Below are 17,875 nucleotides of genomic sequence, written 5' to 3' on the forward strand. Positions count from 1 at the left end.
TTTATGCCCCACTGTGTCCAGCATTTCTGCCCCACTGTGTCCAGCATTTATGCCCCACTGAGTCCAGCATTTCTGCCCCACTGAGTCCAGCATTTCTGCCCCACTGAGTCCAGCATTTCTGCCCCACTGTGTCCAGCATTTATGCCCCACTGAGTCCAGCATTTCTGCCCCACTGTGTCCAGCATTTATGCCCCACTGTGTCCAGCATTTCTGCCCCACTGAGTCCAGCATTTCTGCCCCACTGAGTCCAGCATTTATGCCCCACTGTGTCCAGCATTTATGCCCCACTGAGTCCAGCATTTCTGCCCCACTGAGTCCAGCATTTATGCCCCACTGAGTCCAGCATTTCTGCCCCACTGAGTCCAGCATTTCTGCCCCACTGAGTCCAGCATTTACAGTGGGGCAAAAAAGTATTTAGTCAGTCAGCAATAGTGCAAGTTCCACCACTTAAAAAGATGAGAGGCGTCTGTAATTTACATCATAGGTAGACCTCAACTATGGGAGACAAACTGAGAAAAAAAAATCCAGAAAATCACATTGTCTGTTTTTTTAACATTTTATTTGCATATTATGGTGGAAAATAAGTATTTGGTCAGAAACAAAATTTCATCTCAATACTTTGTAATATATCCTTTGTTGGCAAAGACAGAGGTCAACCATTTTCTGTAAGTCTTCACAAGGTTGCCACACACTGTTGTTGGTATGTTGGCCCATTCCTCCATGCAGATCTCCTCTAGAGCAGTGATGTTTTTGGCTTTTCGCTTGGCAACACGGACTTTCAACTCCCTCCAAAGGTTTTCTATAGGGTTGAGATCTGGAGACTGGCTAGGCCCCTCCAGGACCTTGAAATGCTTCTTACGAAGCCACTCCTTCGTTGCCCTGGCGGTGTGCTTTGGATCATTGTCATGTTGAAAGACCCAGCCATGTTTCATCTTCAATGCCCTTGCTGATGGAAGGAGGTTTGCACTCAAAATCTCACGATACATGGCCCCATTCATTCTTTCATGTACCCGGATCAGTCGTCCTGGCCCCTTTGCAGAGAAATAGCCCCAAAGCATGATGTTTCCACCACCATGCTTTACAGTAGGTATGGTGTTTGATAGATGCAACTCAGTATTCTTTTTCCTCCAAACACGACAAGTTGTGTTTCTACCAAAAAGTTCCAGTTTGGTTTCATCAGACCATAGGACATTCTCCCAAAACTCCTCTGAAGCATCCAAATGCTCTCTAGCAAACTTCAGACGGGCCCGGACATGTACTGGCTTAAGCAGTGGGACACGTCTGGCACTGCAGGATCTGAGTCCATGGTGGCGTAGTGTGTTACTTATGGTAGGCCTTGTTACATTGGTCCCAGCTCTCTGCAGTTCATTCACTAGGTCCCCCCGCGTGGTTCTGGGATTTTTGCTCACCGTTCTTGTGATCATTCTGACCCCACGGGGTGGGATTTTGCGTGGAGCCCCAGATCGAGGGAGATTATCAGTGGTCTTGTATGTCTTCCATTTTCTAATTATTGCTCCCACTGTTGATTTCTTCACTCCAAGCTGGTTGGGTATTGCAGATTCAGTCTTCCCAGCCTGGTGCAGGGCTACAATTTTGTTTCTGGTGTCCTTTGACAGCTCTTTGGTCTTCACCATAGTGGAGTTTGGAGTCAGACTGTTTGAGGGTGTGCACAGGTGTCTTTTTATACTGATAACAAGTTTAAACAGGTGCCATTACTACAGGTAATGAGTGGAGGAAAGAGGAGACTCTTAAAGAAGAAGTTACAGGTCTGTGAGAGCCAGAAATCTTGATTGTTTGTTTCTGACCAAATACTTATTTTCCACCATAATATGCAAAAAAAATGTTAAAAAATCAGACAATGTGATTTTCTGGATTTTTTTTTCTCAGTTTGTCTCCCATAGTTGAGGTCTACCTATGATGTAAATTACAGACGCCTCTCATCTATTTAAGTGGTGGAACTTGCACTATTGCTGACTGACTAAATACCTTTTTGCCCCACTGTATGCCCCACTGAGTCCAGCATTTATGCCCCACTGTGTCCAGCATTTATGCCCCAGTGTCCAGCATTTCTGCCCCACTGTGTCCAGCATTTATGACACCTCCCCCCCCCCCCCCGGGCCCCCCTGGATCGCAGCTCGCAAAGAAAAAAAAAAACAAGAGTTCTTACCTGGCCAAGCTCCTGCGCCGGGTGAAGCTCCCTCCAGGCTCCACACAGACGCACTCGCCGGGCACGGCAGCTGACAATGACGTCAGACGCCGGCGAGTGCGCACTGCGGCCCTATTCAGCCGCCAGCCTCAGACTGGCTGGCGGCTGTTGACTATTCAATACTATACTATACCAATAGTGTGCCGCAGCGCCTGCAGGGGGGGCCCGGTGAGCAGATGAGACGGGGCCCGATGCAGGCCCCCTCTGCTCACCGGGCCCCATACGCCAGTCACGGCTGTAATGCCCTGATGGCGGCCCTGAATGAGAATTCTCGCTCATCACTAGTGACAAGTTTCTATTATACTTTTCCTCTGGTTGTTCCTCTCCTGGTTTTGGCTTACAAATACTGAGGTAAAATACTGACCAAACACTGAATGTGGCCTAAAGCTGATGAAATATTAATGTGTGAAAGCGGCCTATATACTAAACTTGCACTCTGTACAGCAGCTATATATGACCACACATCCTGGCTCCGCGCACACAATGGGGATGGTCGGATGCTTTTTTCTTTTCTGTACACTCTCGTCATTGTACATAACAGCAGCTGACGTGTAGGCCTGGCTCCCGCCCTCAGCACAACATGCTGCTTGTAGTGCATTGTTTACAGGCATTCATACCAGGAGCTTCCCAGGACTCGCTGCACCCTGGCAGTAACACTGCTGAACCCATGACTGTGGGGAAGGCAGCACTGCAGCCTGGGCTGGGGCACACAGCAAGCTGAAAATTAACCCACACCTCCCCTGTGCCCGCCACTCCCATACACAACAGCCTGCATGATCCAGGGAGCGATGTGACCAGCTGCAGCGGATCTACAGCAATGTAGGTGATCACTGACACATCTGCCTATGAGGGTTGTCTGCTCTTAGTATTCAGTCCAATGCAAAGGGTACTGTGCAGAGATAAAATGCAGGTACTGTATCACACACTGTATATAGAGCAGTAGTCAGCGGAGGGGGTTACGATGCCAAATACTTCTCCAAGAGCATTCAGCTGTATTGGATCGACATTCTTTTTTTTTTTTTTAAAGAAAAAAAAAGAAGATGGATAAACATGGATATTGATTTTTGACCGAACAGAAAATCTAATGCTTTTTAGCGTGCAACTTGACTGGGTGTTGGCAAATAATTTCTGCTATGATGGAGGAATACTTTAAGGCTACATTCCCACAATGAGTTTTTGACACTGCAGAATTTTTGCACCTATTATTTAACTTAGTTTACTTGCGTCTTTATAATAACGTTTTTCTCTCTTTTTGGTATTTCATATTTTAAATAAAGCTGTTTTTCTTTTGATACTACCTGGTACTTAGCTTTGAAAAAACTTTACTGATGTAAATGTGCGGTGCGGATTATATCTGTTTTTGATACGTACGGAAATGCACTAAAAGCACATGTGCAATTTTTTTTTACCTGTGGATTTTCTACATCTTATAACATTATGGGGAAAATCCGCATTGCGTACCCACTAGAAAAATTGCCATGCTGCGGATTTGATATGCGCACCACAGGTCAGTTTACACAGAGTAAAATAAAAGCACAGTGAGTGTGAGGTTTCTATAAATCCCATCCACTTTGCTGGAACTGTATGATGCTGGGTTTCTGATGAGGCAGAAATACACACCGTCAAAAACAAACCAAAAGCTCATGGTGGTAATGTAGCCTAAGGGATCTGAAGATGAGATATTAGCCAAAGATTACTATGAATATATGATGATCCACAGAAGATACTAGTATAGAGAGAAGTGGTGGTGTGTTCTTCTGCTACAATCAAGAGTTTTAATGAAAAAAATCATGCCTTCATTTAATATCGCTGGATGTAAAAATAAGTTAGTGAGTAAGATGGCAGCTGTATGATTTTTGGTATACAGCCAAACATGTACAACTCACCAGTGACGTCTCTAGGTGAAGTCCTTCATCTTTCATCCAGCACAGACCGCCATCATTTAATCCAGCCAGGACTTCTCTCTGCAGGAAATAACACAGTTATCTCGAGCTCCGGTTGTAGAATACATTACTTAATTTTTCCCACCTTCTACATTACACCACATGAAGAAAAAGAGGCGACATAGTGTCACTCTACACAGTAACAGGACCGCCCCCCCATTTAAAACCGTGTCCTCAAAAAATAAAATAAATACATCACTGCAGTAATAATATCCCTAAATTAGCCCCTATGGTAATAATATTCCCCATCCTGGCCACCGTGTGTCTCATTCCTGGCGTCAGCCACATGTTCTCCCATCCTGCCCTCATGAGTATCCATTCTGCCCCATATGATCTCCCCATCCTGCCCCATATGATCGCCCCATGTGATCTCTCCATCCTGCCCCATCTTTCTCCATCATATCCATCCTGCCCCATGATCCTGCACGATCTGTCTCCAATCATGCCCCATGTCTCCATTCTGCCCCCTATGTCTCCAACCGTGCCCCCATGTCTGAAATCCAGCCACTTGTCTCCAATCATGCCCCCTGTGTCTCCATTCTGCCCCATCTGTCTCCAATCCTCCCCCATCTGTCTCCAGTCATGCCCCCATGTCTTTCATCCTGCCCCGTGTCTCCAATCATGCCCTGTATCTCCATTCTGCCCCGTGTCTCGCATTCTGCCCCAATTTCCAGCATTCTGCCCCAATGTCCAGCATTCTGCCCCCGGGTCTCACAGTCTGCCCCTGTGTCCAGCATTCTGCCCCTGTCACTGTGTCCAGCATTCTGCCCCTGTCACTGTGTCCAGCATTCTGCCCCAGTGTGTCCAGCATTCTGCTCCACTGTGTCCATAGCATTTCTGCCCCACTGTGTCCAGCATTTCTGCCCCACTGTGTCCAGCATTTCTGCCCCACTGTGTCCAGCATTTCTGCCCCACTGTGTCCAGCATTTCTGCCCCACTGTGTCCAGCATTTCTGCCCCACTGTGTCCAGCATTTATGCCCCACTGTGTCCATAGCATTTTTGCCCCACTGTGTCCAGCATTTCTGCCCCACTGTGTCCAGCATTTCTGCCCCACTGTGTCCAGCATTTCTGCCCCACTGTGTCCATAGCATTCTGCCCCAGTGTCTATAGCATTCTGCCCCACTGTGTCCATAGCATTTTGCCCCACTGTGTCCATAGCATTCTGCCCCACTGTGTCCAGCATTTCTGCCCCACTGTGTCCAGCATTTCTGCCCCACTGTGTCCAGCATTTCTGCCCCACTGAGTCCATAGCATTCTGCCCCAGTGTCTATAGCATTCTGCCCCACTGTGTCCATAGCATTCTGCCCCACTGTGTCCAGCAATTATGCCCCACTGTGTCCAGCATTTATGCCCCACTGTGTCCAGCATTTATGCCCCACTGTGTCCAACATTTATGCCCCACTGTGTCCAGCATTTATGCCCCACTGTGTCCAGCATTTCTGCTCCACTGTGTCCAGCATTTCTGCCCCACTGAGTCCATAGCATTCTGCCCCAGTGTCTACAGCATTCTGCCCCACTCTGTCCAGCATTTATGCCCCACTGTGTCCAGCATTTATGCCCCACTGTGTCCAGCATTTATGCTCCACTGTGTCCAGCATTTCTGCCCCACTGAGTCCATAGCATTCTGCCCCAGTGTCTACAGCATTCTGCCCCACTCTGTCCAGCATTTATGCCCCACTGTGTCCAGCATTTCTGCCCCACTGAGTCCATAGCATTCTGCCCCAGTGTCTACAGCATTCTGCCCCACTCTGTCCAGCATTTATGCCCCACTGAGTCCAGCATTTCTGCCCCACTGTGTCCAGCATTTCTGCCCCACTGAGTCCAGCATTTCTGCCCCACTGTGTCCAGCATTTCTGCCCCACTGAGTCCAGCATTTCTGCCCCACTGAGTCCAGCATTTCTGCCCCACTGAGTCCAGCATTTCTGCCCCACTGAGTCCAGCATTTCTGCCCCACTGAGTCCAGCATTTCTGCCCCACTGAGTCCAGCATTTCTTCCCCACTGAGTCCAGCATTTCTGCCCCACTGAGTCCAGCATTTCTGCCCCACTGAGTCCAGCATTTCTGCCCCACTGAGTCCAGCATTTCTGCCCCACTGAGTCCAGCATTTCTGCCCCACTGAGTCCAGCATTTCTGCCCCACTGAGTCCAGCATTTCTGCCCCACTGAGTCCAGCATTTCTGCCCCACTGAGTCCAGCATTTCTGCCCCACTGAGTCCAGCATTTCTGCCCCACTGAGTCCAGCATTTCTGCCCCACTGAGTCCAGCATTTCTGCCCCACTGAGTCCAGCATTTCTGCCCCACTGAGTCCAGCATTTCTGCCCCACTGAGTCCAGCATTTCTGCCCCACTGTGTCCAGCATTTCGGCCCCACTGAGTCCATAGCATTCTGCCCCACTGTGTCTATAGCATTCTGCCCCACTGTGTCCAGCATTTATGCCCCACTGTGTCCAGCATTTATGCCCCACTGTGTCCAGCATTTCTGCCCCACTGAGTCCAGCATTTCTGCCCCACTGAGTCCAGCATTTCTGCCCCACTGAGTCCAGCATTTCTGCCCCACTGAGTCCAGCATTTCTGCCCCACTGAGTCCAGCATTTCTGCCCCACTGAGTCCAGCATTTCTGCCCCACTGAGTCCAGCATTTCTGCCCCACTGAGTCCAGCATTTCTGCCACACTGAGTCCAGCATTTCTGCCCCACTGAGTCCAGCATTTCTGCCCCACTGTGTCCAGCATTTCGGCCCCACTGAGTCCATAGCATTCTGCCCCAGTGTCTATAGCATTCTGCCCCACTGTGTCCATCATTTATGCCCCACTGTGTCCAGCATTTATGCCCCACTGTGTCCAGCATTTCTGCCCCACTGAGTCCAGCATTTCTGCCCCACTGAGTCCAGCATTTCTGCCCCACTGAGTCCAGCATTTCTGCCCCACTGTGTCCAGCATTTCTGCCCCACTGTGTCCAGCATTTCTGCCCCACTGTGTCCAGCATTTCTGCCCCACTGTGTCCAGCATTTATGCCCCACTGAGTCCAGCATTTCTGCCCCACTGAGTCCAGCATTTATGCCCCACTGAGTCCAGCATTTATGCCCCACTGAGTCCAGCATTTATGCCCCACTGAGTCCAGCATTTATGCCCCACTGAGTCCAGCATTTATGCCCCACTGAGTCCAGCATTTATGCCCCACTGTGTCCAGCATTTCTGCCCCACTGAGTCCAGCATTTCTGCCCCACTGAGTCCAGCATTTCTGCCCCACTGAGTCCAGCATTTCTGCCCCACTGAGTCCAGCATTTCTGCCCCACTGAGTCCAGCATTTCTGCCCCACTGAGTCCAGCATTTCTGCCCCACTGTGTCCAGCATTTCTTCCCCACTGTGTCCAGCATTTCTTCCCCACTGTGTCCAGCATTTCTTCCCCACTGTCCAGCATTTCTGCCCCACTGTGTCCAGCATTTCTGCCCCACTGTGTCCAGCATTTCTGCCCCACTGAGTCCAGCATTTCTGCCCCACTGAGTCCAGCATTTCTGCCCCACTGAGTCCAGCATTTACAGTGGGGCAAAAAAGTATTTAGTCAGTCAGCAATAGTGCAAGTTCCACCACTTAAAAAGATAAGAGGCGTCTGTAATTTACATCATAGGTAGACCTCAACTATGGGAGACAAACTGAGAAAAAAAAATCCAGAAAATCACATTGTCTGTTTTTTTAACATTTTATTTGCATATTATGGTGGAAAATAAGTATTTGGTCAGAAACAAAATTTCATCTCAATACTTTGTAATATATCCTTTGTTGGCAAAGACAGAGGTCAAACATTTTCTGTAAGTCTTCACAAGGTTGCCACACACTGTTGTTGGTATGTTGGCCCATTCCTCCATGCAGATCTCCTCTAGAGCAGTGATGTTTTTGGCTTTTCGCTTGGCAACACGGACTTTCAACTCCCTCCAAAGGTTTTCTATAGGGTTGAGATCTGGAGACTGGCTAGGCCCCTCCAGGACCTTGAAATGCTTCTTACGAAGCCACTCCTTCGTTGCCCTGGCGGTGTGCTTTGGATCATTGTCAAGTTGAAAGACCCAGCCACGTTTCATCTTCAATGCCCTTGCTGATGGAAGGAGGTTTGCACTCAAAATCTCACGATACATGGCCCCATTCATTCTTTCATGTACCCGGATCAGTCGTCCTGGCCCCTTTGCAGAGAAATAGCCCCAAAGCATGATGTTTCCACCACCATGCTTTACAGTAGGTATGGTGTTTGATAGATGCAACTCAGTATTCTTTTTCCTCCAAACACGACAAGTTGTGTTTCTACCAAAAAGTTCCAGTTTGGTTTCATCAGACCATAGGACATTCTCCCAAAACTCCTCTGAAGCATCCAAATGCTCTCTAGCAAACTTCAGACGGGCCCGGACATGTACTGGCTTAAGCAGTGGGACACGTCTGGCACTGCAGGATCTGAGTCCATGGTGGCGTAGTGTGTTACTTATGGTAGGCCTTGTTACATTGGTCCCAGCTCTCGGCAGTTCATTCACTAGGTCCCCCCGCGTGGTTCTGGGATTTTTGCTCACCGTTCTTGTGATCATTCTGACCCCACGGGGTGGGATTTTGCGTGGAGCCCCAGATCGAGGGAGATTATCAGTGGTCTTGTATGTCTTCCATTTTCTAATTATTGCTCCCACTGTTGATTTCTTCACTCCAAGCTGGTTGGGTATTGCAGATTCAGTCTTCCCAGCCTGGTGCAGGGCTACAATTTTGTTTCTGGTGTCCTTTGACAGCTCTTTGGTCTTCACCATAGTGGAGTTTAGAGTCAGACTGTTTGAGGGTGTGCACAGGTGTCTTTTTATACTGATAACAAGTTTAAACAGGTGCCATTACTACAGGTAATGAGTGGAGGAAAGAGGAGACTCTTAAAGAAGAAGTTACAGGTCTGTGAGAGCCAGAAATCTTGATTGTTTGTTTCTGACCAAATACTTATTTTCCACCATAATATGCAAAAAATATGTTAAAAAAACAGACAATGTGATTTTCTGGATTTTTTTTTCTCAGTTTGTCTCCCATAGTTGAGGTCTACCTATGATGTAAATTACAGACGCCTCTCATCTATTTAAGTGGTGGAACTTGCACTATTGCTGACTGACTAAATACCTTTTTGCCCCACTGTATGCCCCACTGTGTCCAGCATTTATGCCCCACTGTGTCCAGCATTTATGCCTCACTGTGTCCAGCATTTATGCCCCAGTGTCCAGCATTTCTGCCCCACTGTGTCCAGCATTTCTGCCCCACTGTGTCCAGCATTTATGACACCCCCCCCCCCCCCGGGCCCCCCTGGATCGCAGCTCGCAAAGAAAAAAAAAAACAAGAGTTCTTACCTGGCCAAGCTCCTGCGCCGGGTGAAGCTCCCTCCAGGCTCCACACAGACGCACTCGCCGGGCACGGCAGCTGACAATGACGTCAGACGCCGGCGAGTGCGCACTGCGGCCCTATTCAGCCGCCAGCCTCAGACTGGCTGGCGGCTGTTGACTATTCAATACTATACTATACCAATAGTGTGCCGCAGCGCCTGCAGGGGGGGCCCGGTGAGCAGATGAGACGGGGCCCGATGCAGGCCCCCTCTGCTCACCGGGCCCCATACGCCAGTCACGGCTGTAATGCCCTGATGGCGGCCCTGAATGAGAATTCTCGCTCATCACTAGTGACAAGTTTCTATTATACTTTTCCTCTGGTTGTTCCTCTCCTGGTTTTGGCTTACAAATACTGAGGTAAAATACTGACCAAACACTGAATGTGGCCTAAAGCTGATGAAATATTAATGTGTGAAAGCGGCCTATATACTAAACTTGCACTCTGTACAGCAGCTATATATGACCACACATCCTGGCTCCGCGCACACAATGGGGATGGTCGGATGCTTTTTTCTTTTCTGTACACTCTCGTCATTGTACATAACAGCAGCTGACGTGTAGGCCTGGCTCCCGCCCTCAGCACAACATGCTGCTTGTAGTGCATTGTTTACAGGCATTCATACCAGGAGCTTCCCAGGACTCGCTGCACCCTGGCAGTACTGCTGAACCCATGACTGTGGGGAAGGCAGCACTGCAGCCTGGGCTGGGGCACACAGCAAGCTGAAAATTAACCCACACCTCCCCTGTGCCCGCCACTCCCATACACAACAGCCTGCATGATCCAGGGAGCGATGTGACCAGCTGCAGCGGATCTACAGCAATGTAGGTGATCACTGACACATCTGCCTATGAGGGTTGTCTGCTCTTAGTATTCAGTCCAATGCAAAGGGGACTGTGCAGAGATAAAATGCAGGTACTGTATCACACACTGTATATAGAGCAGTAGTCAGCGGAGGGGGTTACGATGCCAAATACTTCTCCAAGAGCATTCAGCTGTATTGGATCGACATTCTTTTTTTTTTTTTTAAAGAAAAAAAAAGAAGATGGATAAACATGGATATTGATTTTTGACCGAACAGAAAATATAATGCTTTTTAGCGTGCAACTTGACTGGGTGTTGGCAAATAATTTCTGCTATGATGGAGGAATACTTTAAGGCTACATTCCCACAATGAGTTTTTGACACTGCAGAATTTTTGCACCTATTATTTAACTTAGTTTACTTGCGTCTTTATAATAACGTTTTTCTCTCTTTTTGGTATTTCATATTTTAAATAAAGCTGTTTTTCTTTTGATACTACCTGGTACTTAGCTTTGAAAAAACTTTACTGATGTAAATGTGCGGTGCGGATTATATCTGTTTTTGATACGTACGGAAATGCACTAAAAGCACATGTGCAATTTTTTTTTACCTGTGGATTTTCTACATCTTATAACATTATGGGGAAAATCCGCATTGCGTACCCACTAGAAAAATTGCCATGCTGCGGATGTGATATGCGCACCACAGGTCAGTTTACACAGAGTAAAATAAAAGCACAGTGAGGTTTCTATAAATCCCATCCACTTTGCTGGAACTGTATGATGCTGGGTTTCTGATGAGGCAGAAATACATAGCGTGAAAAACAAACCAAAAGCTCATGGTGGTAATGTAGCCTAAGGGATCTGAAGATGAGATATTAGCCAAAGATTACTATGAATATATGATGATCCACAGAAGATACTAGTATAGAGAGAAGTGGTGGTGTGTTCTTCTGCTACAATCAAGAGTTTTAATGAAAAAAATCACGCCTTTATTTAATATCGCTGGATGTAAAAATAAGTTAGTAAGTAAGATGGCAGCTGTATGATTTTTGGTATACAGCCAAATATGTACAACTCCTCCATAAATATTTAGCTTTGTCATACTATTTCAGCGGGAGGATAAGCAGGGCAAGATCAAGAATGTGGAGGATCTGAGCAAAGCTCCCAACACCTGTCATCTTGTAAAACACAATTTGCAGATATAGGGGTAATCTGCAGTTAAATAACGTTTAAAGGGATCCCGTTAGAAACTTTTACTCTTCAAATCATTTATATAACTGTGTAGCCCTTTAAAAGCTAAGCTAGCCAATGCCTTTATGACCCCCAAAATGATGCTATAGCAGTGATAAATCGCATTTTGAAATTTTGTATATTTCTGGAAGTCCATTGGGGTGTGACGATGGGTTTACAGCTTGTCAGACATGAGCTATATTTCTTAACTAGAATTACCCTCCCCTGCATGATTGACAGGTCAGTGGGTAGTGTTTGTGAAACATTGGAGGAGAGGGGCGGTTGCCCCGCGCTTGAGGGGACCAACCAGGAGCTACACTACTGTAACTGTATCGGCATACACAGCGTGCCCATGCAGTTGTACTCTGCGGCAGAGCAGGGAGACCCAATCTTCCTACTCTATACAAAGGAATAGGGAATATGGAGAGTCAACTCATCATTTGCAGTCTCTTCATGAGAATGGATTCCACTCACGGAGCCGCCCTGGCTTGGATGTGCAGGTGCTGAAAATAAAAAAGGTATCTCCAGCGTGAAAGGGTTAAAATTTCGTCTTTAATCGTATATTCATGAAATGAGGATAGCGTGAAGATCCCAATGAACTACCAACTGAGGCATTTCAACAATGAAGTCTTAAATATGCTTCCTGCTCTACCACCCGGCCGCTATGGGGCCCCCCGCCCATCATCGGAAGTTCAACTGTCTGCTAGATGCCCATACAGTTGACCACATTGATGAGAGTGGGAGCATCACGCTCCCTCTCCCATCATCACTCTATCAGTGGCTGACGTCCCTGACGCAGGCACTGACAGGGTTTGCGATGACTTCACTACTTGGCGCCCGCTGTACTAAGATATGGGGGAAATGAGGCAGCGAGGTGAGTATTGTATTTATTTTTATGGGGGTGCATTATACTATACAGACCTATGGGGAGTGCATTATACTATACAGGCCTATGGGGGTGCATTATGCCAAATATAGTCTGCCTATGGGGGTGCATTATACAATATAGACTCTGCTTTTTTCGGGGGATTATACCAAATACAGTCTGTCTATGGGGAGTGCATTATACTATATAGAGGGCTATGGGGAGTGCATTATACTATGTGAAGGCCTATGGGGAGTATATTATACTATATAGAGACCTATGGGGAGTGCCTTATACTTTATGGAGGACTATCTGGTACATTATGCTATATGGAGGCTATCTAGGGGGCCATCATGCAGTGTGTGGATTACAGTGCTGAACAAGTTAGTGATGGCAATGATAAATATTTTTCCCACTTGTGCCTTAAGCACCCATCAACTTGATGACAGTTTACCATGTGGCCTTTCTTGGGGTACTTTTGTTTGGTAACCACGGCATACCAGAATCAACCCATTGCCAATGTTGCTCAGATTCCTATGCCTGCCCATTTTTCCTGCAATATCATCAACTTCAAGAACCCTTTCATAGGTGCCATTGTCAAAAGATAATCAATATTATTCACCTATAAGTTTTTTTTAAAAGGAACGTGTTATTTAGGCTTTACTTCTCCATACCGCTACTATTGGCTGTCCTATCAAATAATACACTTAACAGGCGGTAGCAAAAAACTGCATATCTTACACTACTAATGAGAGGATTAGCAATTTGTAAAATATTCAGTTTAATTGCTGTACACTAAGTACATGAGTTGAGGATTTGGATCCTCTTAGCAGAAGAGTGATGGAGGCTTTGCCCTAAACCCACCTAAACTTGCTTTATTGAGTTGCCTTAGGAACTATACCCAGTTCAAACTGGAAATAGGTGTACTTGCTGGCACCTAGTCTGAAGGTATGTTTACACATTGCAGATTTGCCTGTGGAATCTTCTGTGCAGATTCTGCATCTCTTGGCAGAAAACGCAGGTAAAAATCCATACGGATTTGATGCATTTTTTATGCGGATTTAATTTCATGCGTTTTATTTCATGCGGATTTGAATGCATTTTTGTATGCTAAATAAAGATCTATTATTTACCAAAAGAAGAAAAAGAATTGTGTGATGTCATTTCCTTGTCCAACCTCTTCTTTTACATACTCCATTGAAGAATAATGTTTACACACAGATAGATAGATCTATAGATAGATAGACAGATAGATCTAGAGAAACTACCTTGCACATGCCCATTGGTGGCACTTATATGAATTGTATTTATGGGTTTACTTTTATTATACATACTGTCCTGATTCGCACAACAGTCTGTTTTATTTTAAAAAAAATTCTGTATTGCTACTATTAGTTAATAAAGATATTATTTTATAATCCAGTTTTGTCTCCCTGGTGCATCCATAATACTGGTGTTTGGATTTGTTTCAGATCTATAGATAGATAGATAGATCTATAGGGACCAAAAAATGGAAGGCAGCACTCTAGGTTTTAGCAAAAAAAAAATAAGTTGACTTTATTGGGCCCATATGGTGTGGTGCAACGTTTCCAAAAGCCTTTCTCAAGTTTCTTTTGGAAGCCAAAATGTTGCACCACGCCATGTGGGCCCAATAAAGTCCACTTATATTTTTTGCTAAAATCTGGAGTGCTGCATTCCATTTTTTTGGTCCTTGTATATTTGGCAAGTATATGGATTAGTTGCTTGGAGGCCTGTGCACCCATTTAATTGTATGTGCTGTTCCATTTTTTCTATCTAGATAGATCTATTGATATATAGACAGACAGATAGATCTATAGATATATCTATCTATCGATCTATAGATACATCTATCTATAGATAGATAGATGGATAGATATATCTATAGGTAGATAGATATATTGATAGATAGATAGATAGATAGATAGATAATACCAAGCCCGATGTTTAGTAATAAACATAATGGTACATAAAGAGTTAAATGAAGACACACACACACAAAATCTTTGTTAGGCCGGTGTCACAATTGCGAGAAACTCACTCGAGTCTCGCATCAATACCTGGCACTTCCACCGGCACTTGGGACCGGAGTGTTCAGATGCATAGAAATACATGCTGCCGCACACTCCGGTCCCGAGTGTCGGCGGCAGTGCCGATTATTGAGGTGCGAGACTCATGCAAGTTTCTCGCAAGTGCGACCCCGGCCTTAAACGCAATATTTGTTTAATTTAAAAAAATATTGCGTGGGGTCCCGTGCAATTTTTATGCACCAGAGGGAAAGCAAGCGACTGGGGGCCGATGTTTATAGCCTGGGAAGGGGTTAATACCCATGAATCTTCCCAGGCTATGAATATCAGCCCAAAGCTGTATATTTAACCTTTACTGGCTATTAAAATAAGGGGACCCCCCAAAAAAATAATGTGGGGTCCCTCTATAAAAGCCTGAAAAGGCTATGCAGACAGCTGCGGACTGTGTTGTGAATTCTGTGATCAAGCTCCCTCCTGTGGTCACAAGTGGTACTGCGGCTTCTGAGTTTCCTTCCTCAGGTGATGAGGTTAAGTCGTTAGGTGCTGCTCTATTTAACTCCACCTAGTGCTTTGATCCTGGCCTCCAGTCAATGTTCTAGTATTGGTCTTGCTTCCTCCTGGATCGTTCCTGTGGCCTGTCTGCTCAGCATAAGCTAAGTTCTGCTTGTGTTACTTTTGTTGCTATATTTTCTGTCCAGCTTGCTTTATTTTGTTTTTCTTGCTTGCTGGAAGCTCTGAGACGCAGAGGGAGCACCTCCGTACCGTTAGTCGGTGCGGAGGGTCTTTTTGCCCCTCTGCGTGGTTGTTTGTAGGTTTTTTGTGTTGACCGCAAAGCTATCTTTCCTATCCTCGGTCTATTCAGTAAGTCGGGCCTCGCTTTGCTAAATCTATTTCATCTCTGTGTTTGTACTTTCATCTTAACTCACAGTCATTATATGTGGGGGGCTGCCTTTTCCTTTGGGGAATTTCTCTGAGGCAAGGTAGGCTTATTTTTCTATCTTCAGGCCTAGCTAGCTTCTTAGGCTGTGCCGAGTTGCATAGGGAGCGTTAGGCGCAATCCACGGCTACCTCTAGTGTGGTGTGATAGGATTAGGGATTGCGGTCAGCAGAGTTCCCACGTCTCAGAGCTCGTCCTATGTTTTTTGCTTATTGTCAGGTCACTTTGTGTGCTCTGAACTTCAAGGTCCATTGTGGTTCTGAATTACCTATTCATAACAGTACTGGAGGCCCAAAGTACTATGCTTCTCAATAGAGGGAAAAAAGAAGTTCTGAGACCATTTTTTTTTCTTTGCACTGTGTTTTGCCTTTTTTTTCCCCTAGACATTTGGGTGGTTCAGGACACAGGTGTGGTGATGGACATTAAAGGTCTGTCTTCATGTGTGGATCTTCTCACTGCAAGAGTACAAAATATTCAAGACTTTGTGGCTCAGAATTCTATGTTAGAACCAAGAATTCCTATTCCTGATTTGTTTTCTGGAGATAGAGCTAAATTTCTGAGTTTCAAAAATAATTGCAAACTGTTTCTGGCGTTGAAACCTCGCTCCTCTGGTGACCCAGTTCAACAAGTTAAGATCATTATTTCTTTATTACGTGGCGACCCTCAAGACTGGGCATTTTCCCTTGCGCCAGGAGATCCTGCATTATGTAATATTGATGCGTTTTTTCTGGCGCTCGGATTACTGTACGATGAACCTAATTCAGTGGATCAGGCAGAGAAAAATATGCTGGCTCTGTGTCAGGGTCAGGATGAGATAGAGATTTATTGTCAGAAGTTTAGAAAGTGGTCTGTACTCACTCAATGGAATGAATGTGCTTTGGCAGCAATCTTCAGAAAGGGTCTCTCTGAAGCCCTTAAGGATGTCATGGTGGGATTTCCTATGCCTGCTGGTCTGAATGAGTCTATGTCTTTGGCCATTCAGATCGGTCGACGCTTGCGTGAGCGTAAATCTGTGCACCATTTGGCGGTATTATCTGAGCATAAACCTGAGCCTATGCAGTGCGATAGGACTTTGACCAGAGCTGAAAGGCAAGAACACAGACGTCAGAATGGGCTGTGTTTCTACTGTGGTGATTCCACTCATGCTATCTCCGATTGTCCTAAGCGCACTAAGCGGTTCGCTAAGTCTGCCACCATTGGTACGGTACAGTCGAAATTTCTTTTGTCCGTTACTTTGTTTTGCTCTTTGTCTTCCTATTCTGTCATGGCATTTGTGGATTCAGGCGCTGCCCTGAATTTGATGGACTTGGAGTTTGCTAGGCGCTGTGGGTTTGTCTTGGAGCCCTTGCAGTGTCTTATTCCATTGAGAGGAATTGATGCTATGCCTTTGGCCAAGAATAAGCCTCAGTATTGGACCCAGCTGACCATGTGCATGGCTCCTGCACACCAGGAGGATATTCGCTTTCTGTTGTTGCAAAATCTGCATGATGTGGTCGTGTTGGGGTTGCCATGGCTACAAGTCCATAACCCAGTATTAGATTGGAAATCAATGTCTGTGTCCAGCTGGGGTTGTCAGGGGGTACATGGTGATGTTCCATTTCTGTCTCTCTCATCATCCACCCCTTCTGAGGTCCCAGAGTTCTTGTCTGATTACCGGGATGTATTCGATGAGCCCAAGTCCAATGCCCTACCTCCGCATAGGGATTGTGATTGTGCTATCGAGTTGATTCCTGGTAGTAAGTTTCCTAAGGGTCGACTGTTTAATTTATCTGTACCTGAGCACGTCGCTATGCGGAGTTATGTAAAAGAATCTTTAGAGAAGGGTCATATTCGCCCGTCGTCATCGCCATTGGGAGCAGGGTTCTTTTTTGTGGCCAAGAAGGATGGTTCGCTGAGACCTTGTATTGATTACCGCCTTCTAAATAAAATCACGGTCAAATTTCAGTACCCCTTGCCGCTGCTATCTGATTTGTTTGCTCGGATTAAGGGGGCTAGTTGGTTCACCAAGATAGATCTTCGTGGTGCATATAATCTTGTGCGTATTAAACAGGGCGATGAGTAAAAAACTGCATTTAATACGCCCGAGGGCCATTTTGAGTACCTAGTTATGCCATTCGGACTTGCCAATGCTCCATCAGTATTTCAGTCCTTTATGTATGACATCTTCCGAGAGTACCTGGATAAATTTCTGATTGTATACTTGGATGATATTTTGGTCTTCTCGGATGATTGGGAGTCTCATGTGAAGCAGGTCAGAATTGTGTTCCAGGTCCTGCGTGCTAATTCTTTGTTTGTGAAGGGATCAAAGTGTCTCTTTGGTGTTCAGAAGGTTTCATTTTTGGGGTTCATTTTTTCCCCTTCTACTATCGAGATGGACCCTGTTAAGGTCCAGGCCATTTATGATTGGACTCAGCCGACATCTCTAAAGAGTCTGCAAAAGTTCCTTGGCTTTGCTAATTTTTA

The 17,875-nt window shown here is 46.0% G+C and overlaps 1 protein-coding gene across 2 annotated transcripts in view; it reads left to right on the top strand.

Moving 5' to 3' along the window:
• Positions 1–10,148: 10,148 nt before the first annotated feature.
• The window catches only part of RHOBTB3 (Rho related BTB domain containing 3), a 153,436-nt gene continuing 145,709 nt past the window's right edge, over positions 10,149–17,875 (top strand). For both annotated transcript variants that reach the window (XM_069751976.1, XM_069751983.1), the window contains exon 1: positions 10,149–10,353. In XM_069751976.1, the coding sequence (XP_069608077.1) occupies positions 10,352–10,353 (2 nt within the window). In that variant the 5' untranslated portion in view covers positions 10,149–10,351. The remainder of the gene's footprint in view (positions 10,354–17,875) is intronic.

This window comes from Ranitomeya imitator, chromosome 1 (assembly GCF_032444005.1).
Source record: "Ranitomeya imitator isolate aRanImi1 chromosome 1, aRanImi1.pri, whole genome shotgun sequence".
NCBI classification, from domain to species: domain Eukaryota; kingdom Metazoa; phylum Chordata; class Amphibia; order Anura; family Dendrobatidae; genus Ranitomeya; species Ranitomeya imitator.